Source organism: Triturus cristatus, chromosome 11, assembly GCF_964204655.1.
Source record: "Triturus cristatus chromosome 11, aTriCri1.1, whole genome shotgun sequence".
NCBI lineage: Eukaryota > Metazoa > Chordata > Amphibia > Caudata > Salamandridae > Triturus > Triturus cristatus.
This window is the reverse complement of record NC_140594.1, coordinates 994,599,881-994,622,220: the sequence shown is the minus strand read 5'-3', so window position 1 is coordinate 994,622,220 and position 22,340 is coordinate 994,599,881. Positions and strand designations below refer to the sequence as shown.

The following is a 22,340-nucleotide window of genomic DNA, read 5'->3' as shown; positions in this document are numbered from 1 at the left end:
GACTCCTCCTTTTGGTGATAATGCGCATGGTCATCGACTCCATCTTCAGATTGTTTTCCCGCAGAGGGTGAGAGAATGGAGTAGTAGTAAAGAATAGAGATGTTCATGTGTATGTATGAATAGTAAAAAGAGAACTACAGCAGCTAGAGGTACCCGGGGAGGTGGGTGGGCGGGCGCATGAGATTACAGCTCTACATGCCAAGAACAGAATCATACTGGGTAAGTACCATTTTCCATTCGAGGCATGTGAGCTGTAGATCACATGCTTATGCATAGACTATACAGCAGTCTCTCCTAAGCGGTGGCTATCCTTTAACTGATTGAGTTGTCTGAAACAGCGTTTTAAGTACTGCTTGGCCCACATTAGCTTGTTGTCTTGCTAACACATCTACACAATAATGCGTGGTGAATGTGTGTGGTGTGAACCATGTGGCAGCTTTGCAGATGTCTGTAATAGGGATGTTTCCTAAAAAAGCCACAGTAGCCCCTATCTTACGAGTGGAATGTTCTCTAGGGGGTACTGTTAGAGTCCTTTTGGCTTTTGCATAGCAAATCTGTATACATTTAACAATCCACCTAGCAATACGGTTTTTGAATATAGGATTGCCCTTGTGAGGTGGTGCAAAAGCAACAAAGAGTGGTTTGGTCTTACAAAAAGATTTCGTTCTTTCAGTGTAATACAACAGTGCTCTTCTAACATCTAAGATGTGTAGAGCTCGTTCTGCAACGGAGTCAGGTTGAGGGAAGAAAACCGGTAATTCAACCGACTGATTTATGTGAAATGCAGATACTACCTTAGGTAGGAATTTGGGATTGGTACGAAGAGCCACTTTATCTTTATGTAGCTGGAAAAAAGGTTCTTCTATGGTTAGTGCCTGAAGTTCACCCACTCTCTTCAATGAAGTGATTGCAATGAGGAAAGCTGTTTTCCAAGTAAGGAACTTTAGTTCACATGTGTGCATGGGTTCAAATGGTAGGCCCATTAACCTTGTGAGGACTATAATAGGATTCCAGACTGGGGCAGGTGGAAGTATTGGTGGTTAAACTCTTTTTAGTCCTTCCATAAATGCTTTGATTACAGGCACTCTAAAGAGCGATAAATGTTGCCTATTATGAAGACAGGCTGCAATTGCAGCGAGATGCAGCTTGATGGATATATAGGCCAATGAGGACTGCTGCAAATGTAACAGGTACCAGATAATGTTCTACATGGAAGCATCAAGAGGGTTAATGTTATTGTTATTGCAATAGATAACAAATCATTTCCATTTGGCTGCGTAGCAGGCTCTTGTGGTAGGCCTTCTGGCCTTCTTAATAATGTTCATACAGACTGGTGGAAGGTTCAGATAACCAAACTCTATGACTTCAGGAGCCAGATCGCGAGGTTCAATTGTCTGGGATCGGGGTATTTGATTTCTCCATGGCTCTGTGTGAGGAGACGGAGTTAAATGTAATTTTTGATGCGGTACCAGAGAGAGTTCCAACTGGGTTGTGAACCAAGGTTGATGTGCCAATGTTGGAGCTACTAAGATTATTGTGAGAGATATTTGCCTGAGTTTCCGAACCACTAATGGAATGAGTAGGAGAGGCGGAAAAGCATAAGCAAATATCCCTGACCAGTTCATCCATGGAGCATTGCCTTTGGATAACAGGTGTGGATACCTGCAGGCGAAGCTTTGGCATTTGCGTTTTGGGGTGTTGAAAACAGATAGTGGTGGAACAGTAGGGGTGGAGAACTTGAGGGTGAAGTTCCCAGTCGTGTATTTGATACCTATGCCTGCTGAGGAGGTCCGCAATGTGGTTGTTGACTCCTGGGAGGTGTTCCGCTAGGAGATAGATATTGTGGTGAATAGCCTACGTCCAGATGTCTTGGGCTAAGTGGGACAGTTAGAGAGAGTGTCCCCCCTGTTTCTGTATGTAAAACATAGCTGCCATGTTGTTGGGATATTGAAAGGCTTTGAGAGCTAGAAAGAGTGCCATCAGCTCTAAATGACTGATGTGGAGCAACCTTTGTTGGTGGCTCTACAGACCTTGCACTGTGTGTTGTTGAAGATGAGCTCCCCAGCCAGTTAGGGATGCGTCCGCTGTCAATACTGTCTGTAGAACCGGGTTAATGAGCGGCCGTCCTTTTGACATATTTTGTCTGTTCCATCACTGCAGAGAGCGATGAGTACGGCCGCTTACCAACACCAGATCGGTTAATAGCCATTGTGACTGGTTCCACTGACTAGCTAAGCATTCTTGAAGTGGATGCATGTGTAGCATGGCATGGGGAACGATCATGATGCAAGACGCCATCGTTCCCAACAGTTGCATAAAAACTCGAGCTGGAAGTGACTGATTGGCTTGAAACTGGAGAATTAACGCCTGAATGTTTCTAATTATGGCTGCGTTGGGAAACGCTAGAGCCCTTTGAGTATCTAAGGTGGCTACTAGGTAGTTCTGAGTTTTGACTGTGTAAAGATGTGATTTTAACACAATGACCGTAAACCCCAGTTGGTGAGGTAACTGAATGGTTACGGAAGTGTGCTTGCGGCATTGTTGATACATGCCGGCTTTGATGAGCCAATCGTCCAGGTATGGGAAGACATTGATGCTTTGTCTTCTCAGATGAGCAGCTACTACCGCCAGACACTTTGTGAAGACTCTGGGGGCAGTGGTGACTCCGAATGGGAATACCTTGAATAGGTAATGTTGACCTGCTACTACAAACCTGAGAAATTTGCGGTGAGCGGGAAGAATTGGAATATGAAAGTAGGCGTCCTTTAAGTCTAGAGTAGACAGAAAGTCGTCCTTTTGCAAAAGAGGTAGTACCTGTTGAAGTGTTACCATGTGGAAATGGTCTGACTGTATGTAAAATGTAATGTAGTTATCTAAGATCTTATATTGGTTTGAGAGAGCTGTCCTTTTTGGGAATTAGGAAGTAAAATGAATACACGCCCGACCCTTGATGTGGTGGTGTGGTTTCTATGGCTCTTTTTAGTAGTAGGGACTGTACCTCTTGTTTGAGGAGGTGTAGGTGATCTGGTGAGAGTTTGTGTGACTTTAGAGGAATGTTTGGAGGAGTGTTGATGAACTCCAGGCAATAACCAGAATGGATAAATTGGAGAACCCTCAGTAACCCCCTCTGAAGTAATTTTTAGAGCCGGAGGGTTGATTATTGCCCTTAAAAGTGGATGCCGTTTCCGAGGAAATGTTTTTGGACCCTGCTCGATAGGAGCGCCGAAAGGGACATCAGCCTTGTATAGATTGAAGGGCTCCCATTAATTTAGCCACTTCAGTATCTTTCTTCATCTTCTTCAGAGAAGAATCTACTGCTGGCCCAAATAGATGCTCTTTATCAAAGGGTGTGTTCAATATGGAGGTTTGCACCTCAGGTTTGAAACCAAATATGCGCAGCCATGCGTGTCTTGGTAGAAGTACACTAGTGTTCACTGCTCTAGCAGATGTGTCTGCAACATCTAGGGAGCACCTGATTTGGTTGTTTGAAATCAATTGTCTGGCACTTCCCAATAGCGTTATCAGGCGTGGGTTAATATACGTGCTACCCATACACACGGTTGTTATTGACTGGTCACACCTTATTTCGAGTGTGAATATTGATGCAAGATTGGATTTCATCTACAAGTTTCAAGAACACTGCTATATAATTGTTTTGGAGTTCATGTGACGCTTCCTTAGACATTATGGCGATGTCTCATTGAATTGACATCTTGTGATTTACGTCGTTTTTTGGAGTTTGGAAGTAATAACACCAATCTCTAGCCTTGAGAAAGTCATTGTGTATATCAAGCACGGACGAAACATGTGTTGGCTGCTTTGGATATTTGATGGCTATTTTGAATACTGAATATGGGTTTCAAAACCAATAAAAAGAACATTTGTTTGAAGCGGTGACGAGTACTTTATCCCATCCAGTGGAACTGTGGAACTGTGGAATATTTTGAGTCCTCCAAGAACTTTTTTTGAAATTGGTTATTTACTTATGAATAATATTGGTCTATATACAATGTACTGTTTCTAGACCTATTGTACTTGAGAAAAGGGTGTGCCTTACTAACTGATTTGTTTTAGATAATTGTACGGACTAGTTGATTCTTCAACTTGCCAACGACACTTCTAGGTAGTAAGTGTTTACAGTTGCATCAGCACCCCGACATACTTACATGTGCAAATTTGAATACGCCACTTACTGGTTGTGTGTGACAGGAAACTTATATTTGATGTGCGGTTGTTCACCCATTTTGGGAACACTACTACCTTGTCTGTAATTTGAAATCAATTGTCCCTCACGTATTAGGTCTTGTGCTTTAGATTTATGTTATTAGGGTAAAAAAATTGCATGAGTTGTTCCATTTCATCCCATTTCAAGTCCATTACTTCCAGCTTTTTGATTTACTAGCTCAAATGTCTTGTTCTGTTTCTGAGCTGTCTGGTGTAGTCCAGGAACACCAGGATCTTCTGTGGTACAAATGTTACTTCACCCTTCTCTCATATTGTCCTTATGAAACAGGATACAATCTCTGTAATTTAGAAATTGGGCTATCAGGAAGGGGCCCCTTAAGGCACCATCAGAGTAATGAAGTGGTGCAATCACTATCAAGAAACATGAAGAAATCATGTTGCTAGGCAGGATGCCCTTATAGCTACGTTTCAAGGAAAGTTTCAGGACGTAACACTTCAGTACCCTCCACTAGACCTATAAACCTCAAGTTATTGTGGCTTGATGGCTCTTCTGCCATTGCAATCAGTTCTCCAGCAGTCGTTGTAAGCTGTTGGGAGTTTATTTTTGAATGCTCTCACTATGTCCTCAAGTTCGAATGTGGAGACCTTCGTCTCAGTCACCTGATCAATTGCATTTTGCAGGTCTTGCATAGAACAGCCACATCGGTATCCACTTCACCCATCTTTACTTTATTGCAAGAGCCTGTCTGGAAGAATAGTTTGGTGGAGGCTCATATTGCAGTGGCGAGAGCTGTGGTAAATGTATCAATTTTACCCTATTTAGAATTTTTTTTGTTTTTAGCCCGGAGCATCTGGGTGGTGTACCACCCCGCACAGGCCGGCAGACTTTGAAATACTTTTAGATGGCTCGGACTGTGGGTCAGGAGGATTGCTGCAATACTTTGTGATGGCACTTCAGTTAGCAATACTGACTGCACAATTGTCATTTACTTTGTAACTCACTAGCCATGTGTTTGTCGAACAGCATGCACAACCAGACAGTCTAGCTCTCATGAAACTTTCTACTGCCCACTGTTTGGACCACCGGTCATTCTCCCTCTTGTTCTGGAACTGCTAACGATTAATGAGCCTTCATAACACTCCCAGGATACAAGTAGCACCTCCTGGTAATGGCTGGCCAGCATGAGCCCCATACTAACCGTTCCCTCACAACTGAAAGCTGCAAAATCTCCGACCCTGCTAGCTTCATGTTTTACAGGTGGCACGAGAAGATCTGATATTGGGGCTCGCAGCCAGTGAAGTGTCGCAATTGTTCTGACAATAAATGGCTGATCAAGGTTGCACAGTGACTTCCTCTCTGTTTATAATCATCGGTGATCAACTATGTGCTCATTTGCAGGGGCACTTGAAATGATAAAAATGCCCACACGTCCCACTGAGCCGGTGCTGCCTCCTAGCTTCTCCTGTCTGGAGCCATGGCCTTCTCCATTAATGAGCGGGAGCTTATGCACGCACATTCACAACCTCACTGCACTGGCTCCTAGCCACTTGTGCGGCCCACTATCACTCACCACCAGCTCTTCTGAGTAGAGGCAGCTCCTGGTTGCCACTCGATGGAGCTCCAGATCCCACTTGCAGAATCCACGCCCGCCATTACCTACTGCAGCTACACTACTCTAATAATAGTCACACTCTGTTCTCTCAACCAGCCTGCTTTCACCCCAGGGAATGAACATATTTACTTTTACTTTACACTAAACAATGCTTCTATAACCTTGAAGACATATTGGATTAAGCAATGATACAGCAATTGTGCTTCTTGCTTGCACATCTTTGTTTTTTTAACATAAAAGAAACAACCTTGCCTCCTGCCTCTAACCCCACCACCCTCTGTGCCTTTCACCCTCATCCTCTACCCTCCCCTCGTGCTCTCTGCTCTGCCAGCGATGCTCTCACAGACACGGTGTGTGAGCCCTGACAGAGCAGCCTTGAATTCCGCTACGATGAGGCAATAGCGGGTGAAACCTTGTGTTAACCACTATTGCTGTCATAGCGTGACTAAGCTAGTTGGGCTTTGTGAGACTCAGGCAAAACATCTACATTATCCATACTGTGGTGTTAACCCACCTCACAGTTGATCGAATGTCAAGACCAAAATGTCAGATGCACACACTAACCCACAGAACAGGGTGCCCATGTGACAACCTAGAAGCTCTGACGTAACCCTATTATGTATCACTTTGTCATCATTCCATTATAACCCCCCTTCCCACAGTTTAAGCTGTTTTGTACACCATACCGCTAAAAGCACGGAAGAGCGCACGTTCCAACAACTCCAAAAGGGTTGCGATACTTGAAAAGTTGCGCAACAGTTAACCGTCTGTAAATGTTATTGTACGATGAAAATCGAGACCACACACTAATTGGCGAACTGATGACATTCCCGATCTCTGTATGTACAGTGTTGTAAGGCTAACTCGTAGATTTATGTGACAAGCAACTATGAAACGCACCAGTCTGATGGACATGCAAATCTATTGTACAATTTGCCAAAATAAGAAAACTAATAAAAACAGATTTGAAAAAGATAAATCCATACTGTGGTGTTAGTCGGTTGTAAACCTTTTTCTTAGCCACACAACAGCAGCCACAGAAAACAATTCAAGTTCACAAAAGTCGTGTAGCTGCAAAGTGCTATGGGCGCGTGGAGGTTTTGAGGGATCGTTTGTTCTAATGCCCCTTCCCTGCACCTTCCCACAGCGGTAAACCTTCACTGGGGAAAGATGTGCTGGCACTGAGCCATACCCGTTACTAGGCCATAGGGACTGGTATTGAATACAGAGCTTGAAACAGCAATTTTGATTTAGTGAAGTGTCTTTACTTATTTGATTAATTGAGTGACATTTAAGGTATTTTTGTCTCTCTCTCTCTCCACCCTCATTTTTAGGTCTTGCCTAGACAGTGCGTGTGTGGTCTCATTGAGAAGTTTTTTTAACAGTGGGCTTTGGGGCCATCCATAACCAATGGTTGGCTTCATTGTCACTCATTTCTTTGCTTTTTAGTGGTCGGCTGCAAACGCTTAATTTCTTTTTACGTGTTTGACCTTTCCCTAGGGCATGGGTGCATAACTTGTGCCCTTACACTGCTCATTTTTTTTAGCTGCTACTTTTTTGTCTTTAAGAACTCTAGGAGAGTGACTCTTCTTGAGCGGTCTGCAAACGTGCCCCCCCCCTCCTTCTGTGTTCATCCTTCCACCAACCCTCCACTGTTCATCAGCTTGCCCCAGTCCTTCACTGCCACCCTCCGTTGTTGTCAAGTTGTCCCGACCTACTTCCTCCCACCCTTCTTTACACGTGATGCAACTGACTCACCCTCCACCCCTCCCCTCCGTGATGCCTCCGGCCCACCTGTGCTGCCTCCTGCCACCATCCTAAAATACTTCTCTCTGTGTGCCTCCTATCCCTGTCCCTCCGTGTTGTCTCCTGCTTCCCCCTCTATGTTGTCCTCTGCCATTCCCTCCATGTTGCTCCTGCCTTCCACACAGCAAGGGGGGGGGGGGGGGGGGGGGGGGGAGCACTGACACAGCTAGCGCTTTTCCTTCAGTAAGGAGAATGTAAACCATAAACCCCAAACAAGGCTCTCCTACCTCAGACTTTACTTAACGCTAAATATGTTTTATGTTTAAAAAAAAGTGTAAATCTATGTTCTAGTGTGAACATATCTCGTAGCACTCCTCTGACATCTTTCCTTGTTACCACGTACTAAGAGAGAGGCAGAGTTGAAAGCTTCTGTATAGAGCATACCTGTAAGTTAACCGCAGCCGGAACGCGTCATAAAACTCTGGTGCCAGGGGCTCACCTCTCCATTATGTTCTCAGTCTTTCTAGTATTTTAGCTCCAGAAGAGATTCCCTGCCTTTCCTGCCAGATTAGATGGCTTATGAAAATGCTTAAATCAGTCTGTTCTCTGAAGTGTTGGTTCTGATGGTTTAGGGAGGATTCACTCCCATTGTGGCTTTTAAGGATAGGCTACCTTTATTACGTTTTATCGTATGCTGCCAAGCCTAGCTCTACAGCGGGCTCTCCAGGTACAGCAGTAGCCTATCTTCTTGAGGGGAGAAGGCTGACCTGGATGGATGCATTCCAGCTAACAATGTTTGATTCTGCCTTGACCGCCAAGATTTTCTTCATGACATCTGGGGCCACGTCACGGACCCACTGCACAGAAGTAATCCACAGAGTAGTTGGATAATGGCAGCCCAAACCTCTCTCTTAAGCATTACAAGTGCCCACTGTTAACCCACATTATCTTCATAAAGTTAAACAAAACCTGAACATTCGAATTGTAATCCGGGCTCACGGTTCGCTGTAGTTCCCTGCAAACAGCTTTTAAAACCTACCGCTTCTGCATTTAGATACATTTTCCTCAAAGCAAAATGCTATTTGCCCCGGGGTAGTGGCGGTCTCCAGGGCCGCGGGGGGACCGCACAGGCCCCTCCCCCCCAACCCGGCATTATTTTGATTTGCCCTGGGGAGGTGGTGGTCCCCGGGGTGTAGGTGAGCCAATTAGCCCACCCGCATGTACATTTTGATAGTCTCCAGTGGTGGTGGCAGCCCCCAGGGCTGCAAGGGGGCCACGCGGTTCCCCCTGCATTATTTTAATTTGACTAGCCTTGGGGAGGTGGCTGGTCCCAGGTCTGAGAGGGGACCGCACGGGCCCCCTGCATTATTTAAATTTGACTTGCTTGGGCCGCTGGCCATCCTCAGGGCGAGCATATGCTCAATGGACCCGCCCTCATATACATTTTGATAGTGCCAGGAAAGGTGGTGGTCCATGGGGCTGCGAGGGGGCCACGCAGCCCCCCCTGCGTTATTTTAATTTGACTTGCCCCGGGGAGGTGGCAGTTCTCGGGGCGAGGGTGGGTCCGATTGGCCCGCTCAGATATACATTTTGATAGTGCCCCGGGAAGGTGATGGTCCCTAGGGCTGCGAGGGGATCGCATAGGTCCCCCCACATTTATTTAAATGTTTGCCCCAGGGAGGTGGCAGTCCATGGGGCGTGGATAGTGCCGTGCCAGCACCCTTCACATATTTAGATGTGAGAATGCTACCGGGACCTGTCCCACCTGGGGGTTAAATATTAGAGAAGAGTGGGAGCCTGCACTTCTTTAAAAAATAAAAAAAAAGTTGGTGGGAAGACACGGATCCAGCGTTTCTTCCACCCAAAACAAAAGCATCTTTTGCCCTGTCGAGAACTGCCGCCCACCTTCCCAGAGGCATAGGGGATCAGAGTATTCCTACCCTGCCTCCTTCTCTTTTTTTCTAACTTTTTTGTGAGAGTAAACCAAGCCGAGTCCCAAGTTGACTGGCAACACATCCTGGCTGGAAATGTTGGCAGCCAATCAGATTTCAGCACAAGAACTTTCGAATCCTTGGAGAATCCATGTCCCTATACACATAGTTTTTTTCACTCAATATCTCAAAAACTACTGTATGGATTTATGCTAATTTACAAAAAGGGCGCTTTTAGGACCAATAGCTACCTTTCTGCCAAATTTGGTGTAATTCCGTTCAGCAGTTCGGGCTGTAGTCGTGTCTAAAATCTCTTTGGAAATTAACCCCCCCCCTCGCTTTTTCTCAGCCCCTTCTTCACGGATCACCACAAAACTTTCAAAACAGCAGCTGGAGTTAGCATTATATTCGTTTTTAAAATTTCACGAGGATTCGTCCGATGTCAAAGTTGTTGGCAAATGAAAAAACGCTCTTCCTAACAAGCTAGGTCCTAACTATAACTACCTACTGGCGACCAGTAGGTAATATATATGTATATATACAGGTATTCTATAGGTAACAAAAATAGTTTGTATACTTACTGCTTTAATATCCGCATTTACAGGCAGAAGGGAAAAGAAAGCCAGCAGCTGAATTGTAATGATTGTCTTGAATTGGTTGGTAGATGGCACTGAAATCACCTTTAACAGCAGCATTTTTGACTGAAAACCTGACAACACAAAAAAGAAGAAAATAAAACAGGTGTCAGAGAAAAATGATCATTCCATATTCTGCACTCTATTGGAACATGTGCATGAGAGTTTAAGGCATACTGTAAATGTAAACACATGAGACTTTCATAAAGTTTTTTCTCATCTCAATGGTGCAAAACAGATCTCTCTCTCTGGGGCTCTTAACACTTGGTTAAACCCATTATCCACATTTTCAGTAGAGGACAATGAATCTTACATTTCCATGCAGGTTTATATTTACGTGAAAACAGGAAAGCTACAATCACTCAGCATACTTGGGCCTTGTCACGACTGAGGGAGGGAAGTATCAACTGGCAAGGAACACGGTGGGGCGATGTTCATACCTTTGTACCAAGCAAACCAAGTACATGACTTCCATCATTAAAGACGTGACCTTGAATTTAGAATATTTTAATCTGCTGATTAAAGTGACTATCAGTCCTCAAGCACTGACAAATTTGAGGGCAGACGTGGCCTTATTGGAGGACACTTTTCTTCTCATGTTGTTCCCCATCCACATACTTTCATACTATATGGCCAGGATGCATGGAATAGAAATCTTGACCAACAAGGATGTAAGATACCCTAAACAATGGAGTTGCAGCTACCTCTTAGGAGCCAATACACCCATTTCTCTCTTTGATGTACACTTTCATTTGTATATTGCATTATTGTTCGCCATTGTTCCTGCTTATCGTCTACTTTTTTTCCAGATGTTCATTAGAGTCGCAATCAATAAAAATTCCAACTCTTGGAAAGTACCTCAGCTAAATAAAATTTAAAAAAAAGAAGTATCTCAGTTTAGACAGGGTTATCGCAGTCAGTTAACATGTGATCAGAAAATGTTTGCTAACATGTTAGATATTCCAGTGTTGCCCGTAACTACATTGTTATAATACTTCCATGTTTGTGTTGATGTTTGCAATTTATCTGTGATCATGTAGCATATCAGGCGCGCATAACCAGGTGCCCTGGTTTTACTGTGTTGGCTTGTTTAGCATTTCATTTGTTTTGTGTATGTGCTTCAACTTGAATTCTTATTTATATTTTAATATGTTTATGCATTTTAGACCAGGCTTCTCCAACGGGTAGCTCGTGAGCTACTGGAACTCTCCTGCTACCTCGAAGTTGCTCTCTTGTGTGAAGACCACCCTACTCAATTAGAAACTTTCGCCTGGTTGAACTAATATGTACACTAAAAAATGAAAAAGTGTGTATTCAAGACAAATGTTTGAACTCAATTTCCAAAATAAACGTAAAGTTGATATTTCAGTAACAAATCCTGTGGCGTTGGGGGAGATTTCTTACTAATATTACCCTAGTGCCAGGAGCATTGCAGATATGGCTGTTACATATTACCCACTTAGAGGCATTCAAAATTAAGTCTTTTTTAACATTGCTGCTGGCAACACTGCCTTACACACAAAATTGATTGCTGCTGACAATCTTGCGTGAGGTGGTCACTATTGTAATCTTGTCTGAGGTGGTCACTATTGCAACACTAATAATGTTGGTAGCTCTGGATGATTTTTATTGAACCTAAGTAGCTCTTATTACTGGAAAGGTTGGAAGCCCTGGTTTTAGACAATATTAAAAAGCTGTATTCACTGCTTTGGGTGGACATTTATATCTGTATTCTCACTGTGCTAATCATGTAACTTTAGCCGTATAGGGGTTTGCAACAGATTTCGAGGCACAAAAAGTCTTCAGGTCTCAGCAGTCTTCCTGTATTCCCAGAATCCCCCACCGAAACCAATAACATACCAGATCAAGTGGTTGCAGAAGCGTATGCAAACGCTTTAAGATAGTGAAAGCGAGAGCACTCAAAGCCACCACTATCTCACATTACCCTTAACTCACTTCACTTCCTATTTTCCTCACCCTAATCACCACTTGTTCCCCACTTTCCCTTAATTACCTTTCCCTCAGTGTAGGCCATTTCCCTTCTGCAGCGAGGGGAACAGTTTGAGGGTCTTTTAAATACAACTTTACTGGAGGACTGCATTATGAATAAGCTAGGTTTACTAAAAGGAAGCTTTTGAATTGTGATTTTCATCCTCGTTTTGCACTGCCCATAGCACAACGCCCCGTCTAGCCACAAAATGAATAATATTACTTCACTCACGTGAAAATAATTGCATTGTTATTGCATTGTAAAGGTCTGAAAAAACAGAATGTGCTAGAAGAGAATTGAAGGAAAAATTGTTCACTCTCTAAGCAAACTAAAATCATGGGGATACTGCAGTCAGTAACAACTATGTGCTCCAGTGGGTGGGTACACTGGAAATACCACTCTCCAAAATTACTTAAGAATTATTATGTACTCAATTACGAGGCTAGGAACAAGGAATACTTAGCTCACAAACTTGAAATGATCAAAATTGCAAGCTATATCCAAAACAGTAGGAAGACAGCGCAGTATAGATATAAAGAAATTGTATGTCCTACCTGAATAGCACACTATGTTATACTCACTACACTTGCGACCCTCTACAGCCATAACCCATCTTCACCATCTAGAAGGATGGGCAAAGACACTCAAACTTAAGGTTTCTGAATAGATATCGGGAGCTGCTGCACTTCGGCTGGTTTTAATTCACTTGTCATTTGCCTCATACTCCTTCAGGCACTTCACATCCTATGAAGCATTAGTCATTAAACAAAATGAAAAATTCTACATTCACATCTCATAAAAAAGGAGTTATTTTTCACTGGGGGAGATATTAATCGGATACCCCTTGATAACCTGCATACTAGAAAAGCTTCCCACACTGGAACCTCAGTAACAGGAATGAAGCGAGCCAAAATAACTGGTTTAGCAGCATGTATCCAATAAGCCAGGCCATTTTCCGTCAGCTCAAGATTTAAGGTATGGACAGGGTTCACCCCCACTGGATCTAAACTCTGTTCCAGACACCAACAGATCCACTGTCTCCATGTTGTTGTATAGCACGTAACTGTACTTTCTGGCTAAGCACTCTGGCGGAGTCTTGCAGCTTAGAGTGAAAGTCCTGGTATTTCCTAGTGACTCCATGCCATCAAGTGCAAAGGCCCCTCCTGGACCAGAAGGTGTGATCTCCCCACACAGTTCAACATTGAGGGAAAAAGGATTGAAGAATCCCACTAGAGTTCTAAAAGAACTGGGCACCACTCAGATACCTTCAAAAAAGGTGCCCATAGCAATCAATCAATCAATACATTTGTAAAGCGCACTACTTACCCGTGAGGGTCTCAAGGCGCTGGAGAGGGGCGCTGCTACTGCTCGAACAGCCAGGTCTTGAGGAGTCTCCTGAAGGTCAGTAGGTCCTGGGTCTGCCGTAGGTGGATGGGGAGGGTGTTCCAGGTCTTGGCGGCAAGGTGGGAGAATGATCTGCTGCCGGCGGTCGTTCTACCGATGCGCGGGACGGTGGCGAGGGCGAGATCAGCGGAGCGAAGCAGGTGGTTCGGGGTGTAGAAGGCGAGTCGTTTGTTGAGGTATGCTGGTCCGTTGTTGTGGAGTGCCTTGTGGGCATGAGTGAGGAGCTTGAAGGTGATCCTCTTGTTGACGGGGAGCCAGTGCAGCTCTCTCAGGTGATCTGTGATGTGGCTGTGGCGAGGGATGTCGAGGATGAGGCGTGTCAAGGCGTTTTCTATGTGTTGGAGTCGTTTCTGCAGTTTGGCTGTGGTTCCCGCATAGAGGGCATTGCCGTAGTCCAGTCTGCTGCTGACAAGGGCCTGGGTGACCGGCTTGCTTGTTCCGGTGGGGAACCATCTGTAGATCTTGCGGAGCATGCGGAGGGTGTTGAAGCAGGAGGATGAAACGGCGTTGACTTGCTGGGTCATTGATAGCGAGGAGTCTAGGATGACTCCCAGGTTGCGTGCGTGGTTGGTGAGTGTCGGTGCGGCACCCAGCGTGGCCGGACTCGCTGGGAGCACATTTGCAGATTTACTGAGCATTTGATTTGTCAACTTCATGATCATCATGAATGGGGGAATAAATGTTAGTTACCGCTTACAACCGAATTCTTCCATCTTTTGAGGTGGAGGTTCCATGCACTGAATTCTTAAAAGGTATCTGGAATTGCAACCCACCACCAAGTTCTGTTATAAATTAAATCAATCTGTCCAGTCAGATGTGGCAACAGTCCTTGGCCAGATCTCCCAGGGTCTTGGATCTGGGTAGTTAATCTATCTTACAGAGGCACATTAAATTTGTAGAAGTACCCAGAAGGGTCACTGTCCTTGGTAAGGCATTTCACCATGAACAAGCGCACCAGGAGATCCAGGTAGCTGATGCGAAGCTTGCATTAATCTGACCTCCTGTTGACATACTCCTAAATCTGGCAACCCACCTGAGAAGACAGGGTTCCGAATCTATGACCCATTTCAGGCAATCAGATGATTCAGCCACCACTGGATTTCCAACTTGGTCTTATGTGCTACATCTTTCTTCTTCAAACATATAAGGAATTTCCTCAGATGGGCAGCCATAAGTCTTTAGAGCAATCTGTAATGAAGAGGCTGCAAAAATATGTATCGAGAAACTGCACTGAAGTAGATTCTTTACTTGGTTAGCACTTGATGACTAACTTTTACTTTTCTGGGGGAGGATAAGAATAGCCAGCTTCAAATCAACTAAGAACACCAGGAAGGTCATCGACTGTGCTGGGACAAAAATCCAATTTGCTCTTGTTGACCATGAACCTATGGAGAAGATGTACTGTCATCTCGATAGGTTTCTGTAGGCAGTTTTGATACTGGTCTATCAGGAGGAGGTTGTCCAGGTGCACTATATGGCAATTCCCTCTGGATCTTAGAAACTCCATGTGAGAAGTTGGCCTGGCATATGCTGGTCACTAGTTATAGTGGCCACCTTGCACCAGTCCAATTCGACTCTTATGGTAGATAGGTTTAAGACAACCTTTTAAAGAAAGCTATCCTAGCAGTAGCTGTGGAGAGCAGCCTTCAGGCTAAGTCTCAGAGGAATGTAAAGCAGCTTGTTTTACCTTCTAATCTCTTGAATTACCAAATGAAAGGACACCACACAGGTATATATATTAAATATATATGTATTTATTACTAGACACACTCTACTAATCTCTTTATGAGATTAGAAGCCAGGAACACATTCAAATATCAACGTTTCACAATAAGTTAAGCACAAATATGACTGGGGCCCTAGGGGCGTACCAGACCATATACTAAAAAAATGGGTTAAGAAAGTCGACTTGCAAAATGACACGGCCTAGGGCCTGTAGAATCGCTGGTGCTTCACTGCTGCAGTGAAATCAGGTAAGTAACAGACCCACGGGAGACGCATGCAGTGTGTGAACACAGCCGCGGGTTCCCTATGGATTGTAATGGAGCAAGTCGCAGTTTGATTTTTAAAGTTTTAGGGTACTTCGAGGAAGTCTACAAGCAAGCCACTTACAAGGTAAGTAATTCGAGGGCCAACACACACTAGGGCACCGGAGTGCACAAGTTACCTCACGCAGGGAAGCCGGGTGCATAGGTGTCTTTTGGTGTCGGGTCGCGTCGCTGTTTTCTATGGAGACCAAAGAAGACTTGTTGCTTGTGTCGACTGAAGAAGTTTCCGGTGGAATCCAAGGGTGGATTCGAGATGCAGATGACCTGAAAATTGAAGGGACAGTGTTCAAAGTCACTTGCAAGTGACCGGTGGCCAGGAAGATGGATGACCACAGATGTCGGGTGATTTCAGGTCGTCGATGGTGTTTTGACTCTTCGCTCACGAGGTCCAGGAGAGATCGACGATGACCAGAAGCTGGATTCGGAGTGTCCCACGACGTCTGCAGCTGACTGCGGTGTCGGCAACCGGATTGGAGCCAACAAGCCTTGGCAACTGCAAGTCTCGTGGAAATCGAAGAAGGTCAGCATTGCAGACCAGCAAGGTCTGAGGTACTCACCCAGCGACGGTGAGTGAGGGCAGGCCTGGAGCAACCAGGGGAGCCCTTTTAGTCGATAAGAAAGTTTTCGGGGGACCCACAAGCCAACGGGCAAGGGATCGCGAAGACGCCTCTTGAGGAAATGCTTCACAGGAGCCCACGGTCACTCGGGACGGGGTAGGCCTCTGATTTGCGCTGCAAAAGCGCTGGAGGCTTGGGCCACAAATGATCCAATGCACAAGTTCGTAGAACGTCGTGAAGGGGTTGCACTCAACAATAGTGCACGGTACCCGGGTATTGCTGTTCCTCGTCACTCGTGGGGTCCACTCGCCTCAGCTCTGCTTGGGACTCACAATGGCCGTTGAGAAGTCAGGAAATCCACTTCCGGGGCTGCAGGGACTTCGAACTACGGCGGGAGCGGGAACGTTTGCGACCGTTGATTAAGGTTTTTGGTGCCTGCCAAGCAGGGGAGTCACTCCTTGACTCCAAGGGAGATTCTTCTGTCTTCCAAAGGTAGTGGAATGTCGAAGGGCCAGGATTCTTCTCTGTAGAGCCTCGTCCAGGGTTATCTGTTTTGCAATGGCAAAGTTTGCTATCTTATACTGAAGATAGGGGAGGGACTAGCTCTATGACCACTCCTCTGGGAGGGTCAGGGTAGTGGGTGGTTACACCCACTTCCCTTTGTCCAGTTTCGCGCCAGAGCAGGGACAGGTAGCCCCTGAACCAGTTTCAGCTGGCATATGCACAGAGGAGCCTACTGCTCCCCCAGTGCAGGACTTCAAAGCACTCTAGAAGTGCACCCACCCAGCTCCAATACACTAAATCCTGTCTGGAAGGTGGTGACACCTCCCTGTGACAGGATGCCTATTGTTGGGCCTCCTCCACTGCGAGTTTCAGTCAGCAGCAGGAGGGCAGCCCAGTGTCTGCTGGTGGCATCCATTTTGTGATGCCAGGGCTCTTTCAGATTTCTGTCGTTTTACTACAGTGGGTATATGTCGTCTAGAAGGGGGGATCATTCTCCCACATCATGGACTGATGTGGGGGTATGATTCCACGTTGTTTGACACCAAACACGACATGTTTTCATGCAGTCATTCCAAAGTTAGCATTGTAATGCACTTAAGAGTATATGGTTTAACCGCATCCACAAACAGCCATAGAGAATAGACTCTGGTAGCTGCAGAGGGGCCCTGCTCATGCAGAGGCACCCCCTCACATTGTAAACCAAGCACCCTGCCCTCAGGATTGATAGGGCCTGCCATAGGGGTGGCTGATAGGTTTATATGTGTATGTATGGTGAGATATAGAAACCTATATCTCAGTGAGGAGTGCCAACACTACCTCACCCAGGCTGCAGTAGCAGGCCTGTGGTGTCAGATTAAGAATGCTTCCCAGGGGTGGCATAATACATGCTGCAGCCCCTGGTAGGCCTGTGAAGGGCCTATGCCCTAGGTACCTAAGGTACAATATACTAGGGGCTCATAAAGTACCAAAGTGTCCAATCACTAGTGCATCTAATATGCACACCAAGTTGTTTAGAGAGAACAGAGAGACTGGGGCCCTGATTAGCAGGGGACCTAGCCAGACTATAGCCAGAAACCAGTGTATACATAAGAAAAAAGTGGGGGCAACATACGTGCAGATCCTACGACCAGCCTTATACGTCTGATGAAACACAATGGAGCAGATGAAAGGTTGAACAGAAGATCCACAAACTTTAATGCCTGCCTTGCCACATAAATAAAAAGAAGTGCTGAAGAGGGACAAAAATGGGTCCTTTAGATCTAACTTGAGTCCTGTGGCAGGAAGCTATCCCGGAAGAGTTAAAAACTCTCCATCTTGAAATGCGACTACACTAACCAGTCAATGAATCTGTAAAGACTGAGAACTGAAATGGATGGTGACCTTTGTCCTTTTCCACCAGGAAGCTCAGGAAACCCTTTGAACATGAGAAAATACGGACCCCAAGCCAATTTTTCCAACTCTGCCACCTCCTCGTCTAGGAAGAGGCTCTCATTCTGTAATAAAAACCAATGGCCTAGGTCTGCTGCATTATACTGGTAAACTTTATGGGAACCTCTCACCATCTGCAGCACTGTCCCTAGTCAATTGCTGCCACTGGATTTTTTTATGCCGGTCACAACAACTATCCTGATAAAAAACCCAGAAGAAGAAGCACTTATGTGGATTCTGAGCAACAAAGAACGAGGAAACGCTTACAAGTAAACACAAAATATTTACACTACATAAGACATTACTAACATAAACCGGTTGATTTGCATTACTCAGCTACATGTTGGCTTCAGACTTTAAATGCTTGCAGAAGACATTTCTTAAGTACTAAACGTACCAAGAAACCTGGCATGTATAAAATGGGCACAAAATCGGGGCAACACTATTCAAAAATAAAATAACTTCACTATATATGTATGTTGTGTTTTATTTTAGGACAAAGTAGTGTATGGAAAAAAAAATCAGAAGGACTGGTTTGATCAGCTTACAAGTAGTAAAAGGGCATTAACCTGAGCCTGATTATTTGGTTTAATTCAAACACTGTCTGCCATTAGACATCTCTGGGCCCACTGAACCGTTAATCGGTATACAGTCTTGCCAGGGATTTGGGTGATTCAATATTTTTCTTAAATATTTTCTTACGATTTTTCAGAAAGCAAGACACTTGCAAGTAGGCATTTTATAAGCACAGATTGAAGTCCACATAGCAAATGGATTAACAATTCGAGCAGCATCAATTGCAAGCTTTTGTTAGAGGGGAAATGTGGATGGGCAAAAAGGAAAACGCAACTGATCAATCGATTTTACTCATTTTGAATTGAAGTTGCATCACTAATTCTCCACCTGAGACATTTTTTAAAGACATGGCAACTGCAACATGCGTGGTTTTACACATTTTTACTATTCTATCGACTGACATCCTGCCTATGGAATCTTCAAATCTGGTTCAATTGGTGTGGACTATTAGCGAATTTTGAATATGTGCAGCTGACAACCCAAATTATTAGTACTGAATGTAGGCACGGCGGAGGTTGGCCACAAAGAAGATGGTTTACTTCCGATAGAGAGGCCAGGACTGCAGCACCTTGTAGCAGATAACGCCGTCCCTGGGGAGACCAAAGACCCATGGGTCGAATCCATGGACACCGGCATGGACCGAGACTTGCAATACGAATCAGCTTAGTGAGGCTTAGTGAGGCGATTACCGGCCTTAGGACAGCATGCAGGCTTGAGTGCCAATGACCACAGCCGGCCCCTTCAAATAAGAAAGCAACAAGCTGAGGGCACAATGAAGAGATTGTAGGAGGCGCGGCAACAGACCCGGAGTCCGGGCCGGTGGACGGAATGAAGTCGCCGAGAAGATCTCATACCGGTGAACCCCACCATAGACACCATGGATTGCGACACCTGCCACTGCCTAGAGTATGAGATCAAGATTACCCCTAGTCTGCATGGAGGCCTGACCTGGCACATTCTTCCCTGCGTAGCAGCGCAGTTTCCGCAGAAACCATGCCCATGGACGAGGCATGCTCTGTAAACTTGCAATACCTTTCTTACAGTGTGAAGCTGCACCACAAACGGCACGGCAAAATCAGCCGGCTCTTGGATTTGGCCTCAGAGGCAAAGATGACAAAAGACAGCTTGAAGCAGAGTGCGCTTGGGCCATGAGTCTGGGTAAAAGTTCCTGGACACAGGACCAGTGAGAGTCGACAGCCACAGTCTGAAGCCGGCCTCTTAGATGGCCTAACACCCCATCACTAAAAGATTATAGCACTGGCCACGGGAGCGAGCCTATCCCTGTAGGTGGGTGGGGCACATTCCCCCTGACTGGCACTGTGTGCGCCCCACATGACTGTTAAACCACAGCTTACTCGTTCACTGCAGTGGCCTGTTGGAGCGGGGCGAGACCACAGAACTATGCAGAATGGTTAGACAGAGGACAAGTGTGGGCTGTGAGGAAGTCCATGCAGACCTTTTAAGCACTACTAGTGGCTGCAACCTGATCAGCGAGGGCTAAGGCCTTGTTCTCTATTAGTCGCCCTGGTGCCCTCCCACCACCCAAACGGGGGACTCCACCCCTCCTCATTGTTTCCGTCAGACCACCAAGAGGCAGAGTTTCTCCCGCTAAAACAACATAACGTAGACAAGTCATCATAAATATACCCTCCGGGACACAGGAAGAGTAGTTGCGACCTGTGGGAGCACCCAAACAGAACCTAAAACACAAACAGAGAACTTCTCAGTGAGAGCCTGTCAGTCGTTTCAAGGGCATTTCCTCCCGTCTGACTCGCAGCCTTACACGTATCACTTATGCCCTAAGGAAAGGCACAACACCAATTACTTTTCACATAAGTGGTGGCGGTACGACTGAATACTCATCAAAACAAAATGGCCACAAAAAAACATGGCAGTTTTGATGCAGGAACTCACCTCGATTGAAGTCACCATAGGCTCAGTCCGAGAGGACACTAGGACAACAACCAGCTAAATAAAAGATCTATGGGCTGACTTGGGCACCTTTCAAATACTCCTCAACAAAACAGACAGTGACGGCTCAGAAGGATCCAGTACCTAGGCCCGAAGGAGGCCCAGTCATTGGTCGGGAGCTATGGATTGGGTGGAAAATACTAGTGAAAGTCAATCGCCGAAGTAGAAGGAACAATGTCCAATTCATGGAAATTTGAGAGAGGGCAGAGGCAGAGGTCTTTTCTACCAGACCTCATTGGCAAAGTGTTCACTCCCTCACTGGAGTTCTAAAGAGCACACAGCATCCGCTCCCAAGGTCACTTCCTGTCAATTGATTCATACTACAGCTAAGTAGCACAAAGGCCCCTTTGCCTACAAAGACAGTAAGATTCATACAGCAGAGGAATTCTCTCAGGAAGCAATGATTCATAGGAAAAGATTTCTGCCACTGTGCCCTGCTATGAGTATTCCCTAGCAATGGCTGGAACCACCCACAAATCTACTCATGATTAATGAATAATTCGTGAATTTGAGGAACCGGAGGATCTGGAAGTCTTTGACATCCTGGAGGGTACAAACATTTACATGAATGGCGCTACTGGTACACTCGTGGGCACTCAGAGAAGATTCTCCTGCAGAACACAGATGGCAAGAAACAGTGACTAACCAGTTAGAGGATAAGAAAGTGCAGGACTTTCAAAACTGGTCCCTCGAGACAAGCATATCTCACCTCCCCCTTAAAGGCTTGAAGAACCGCTAATGACTAGAGAGTTTAGAAGAGGATGATTGCTCCAGCCAAGGCAGGGAATCTGGTAAATTCTGGACAATCGTGTTGTGTATAAAGGAACTGTATAAGGATGCACAGGGGATGAGATTTAAGCGGCCTCTGAATATTACGTACAGCATTGAACTGAACAGGGTTGTAGTAATGACTGAATTACATTTTTGTACTGAAGCCAAGTTGTGTTAAACTGGTTGTTGTTTATGGGTGCTAGCAGAGCAGGCTGAAAGGAGTAGCGATTGCCCGTTTAAAGTGAGGTTTAAAAAGCAGTAAAAACATAGCGTTTTTTTTAAGTTCAGTGATTTGCGAATCACATTGAATACTATGGTTATATTGTATAATGCCAACCCCAATACAAGTAAACAATAAACTGGTCCCTATGGGGGTAGTGTTGCTCTTGACTACAACGGCAAAAGTGCTATTTTAGGGAAAGTTAAAAAAAAATCTCAAATTATTAAGTTTCAGTTATGCATTTTAGTGATTTTATACATTCCTTATTTATGAATATGTTGATAAATTCACACAGTATAATATAATACTTACATAAGGTGATCCTAAAAATTGACAGCGCAGTGAAAGTATATATGGTGACTGAAAAGTGCATTCGTGCTATGTACAACCTATATACATGTTGCTAATAGGGACAATAGATTGTTTTGAAGTCCACACCCATGATGCGAGTGTTGACATCCACCATCAAAAATCTTAATAACACAGTACACATGTTATTTGTCAACGTTTCGACCCCTCAACATAGGCATTTAGAGTGATATCATTAGGACGAGAATTATCTAAAACGGAGACATCAAAAGTTTGGGGTATAAATTCCCATAATCAATCAGATACCAGACAAATTGTTCTGGACCAACTTCAAAGTAGATATTGGCATGCCCAAAATGAAAGGCATTGAAAGTCCCATACAAGTAGAAGTGTCACACTGATTCTAAGGACAACTTCAAAGTTGAGTTTACAAACCCAAGGTATTCAAGAAT

General features: G+C 45.0%; 1 protein-coding gene across 3 annotated transcripts in view; it reads right to left on the bottom strand.

Annotated features, from left to right (window-relative positions):
• RNF13 (ring finger protein 13) overlaps positions 1–22,340 on the bottom strand; it is a 272,427-nt gene that overhangs the window by 213,423 nt on the left and 36,664 nt on the right. For all 3 annotated transcript variants that reach the window (XM_085635094.1, XM_085635095.1, XM_085635096.1), the window contains one exon: positions 10,057–10,184. In XM_085635094.1, coding sequence (XP_085491220.1) covers positions 10,057–10,184 — 128 coding nt within the window. The remainder of the gene's footprint in view (positions 1–10,056; positions 10,185–22,340) is intronic.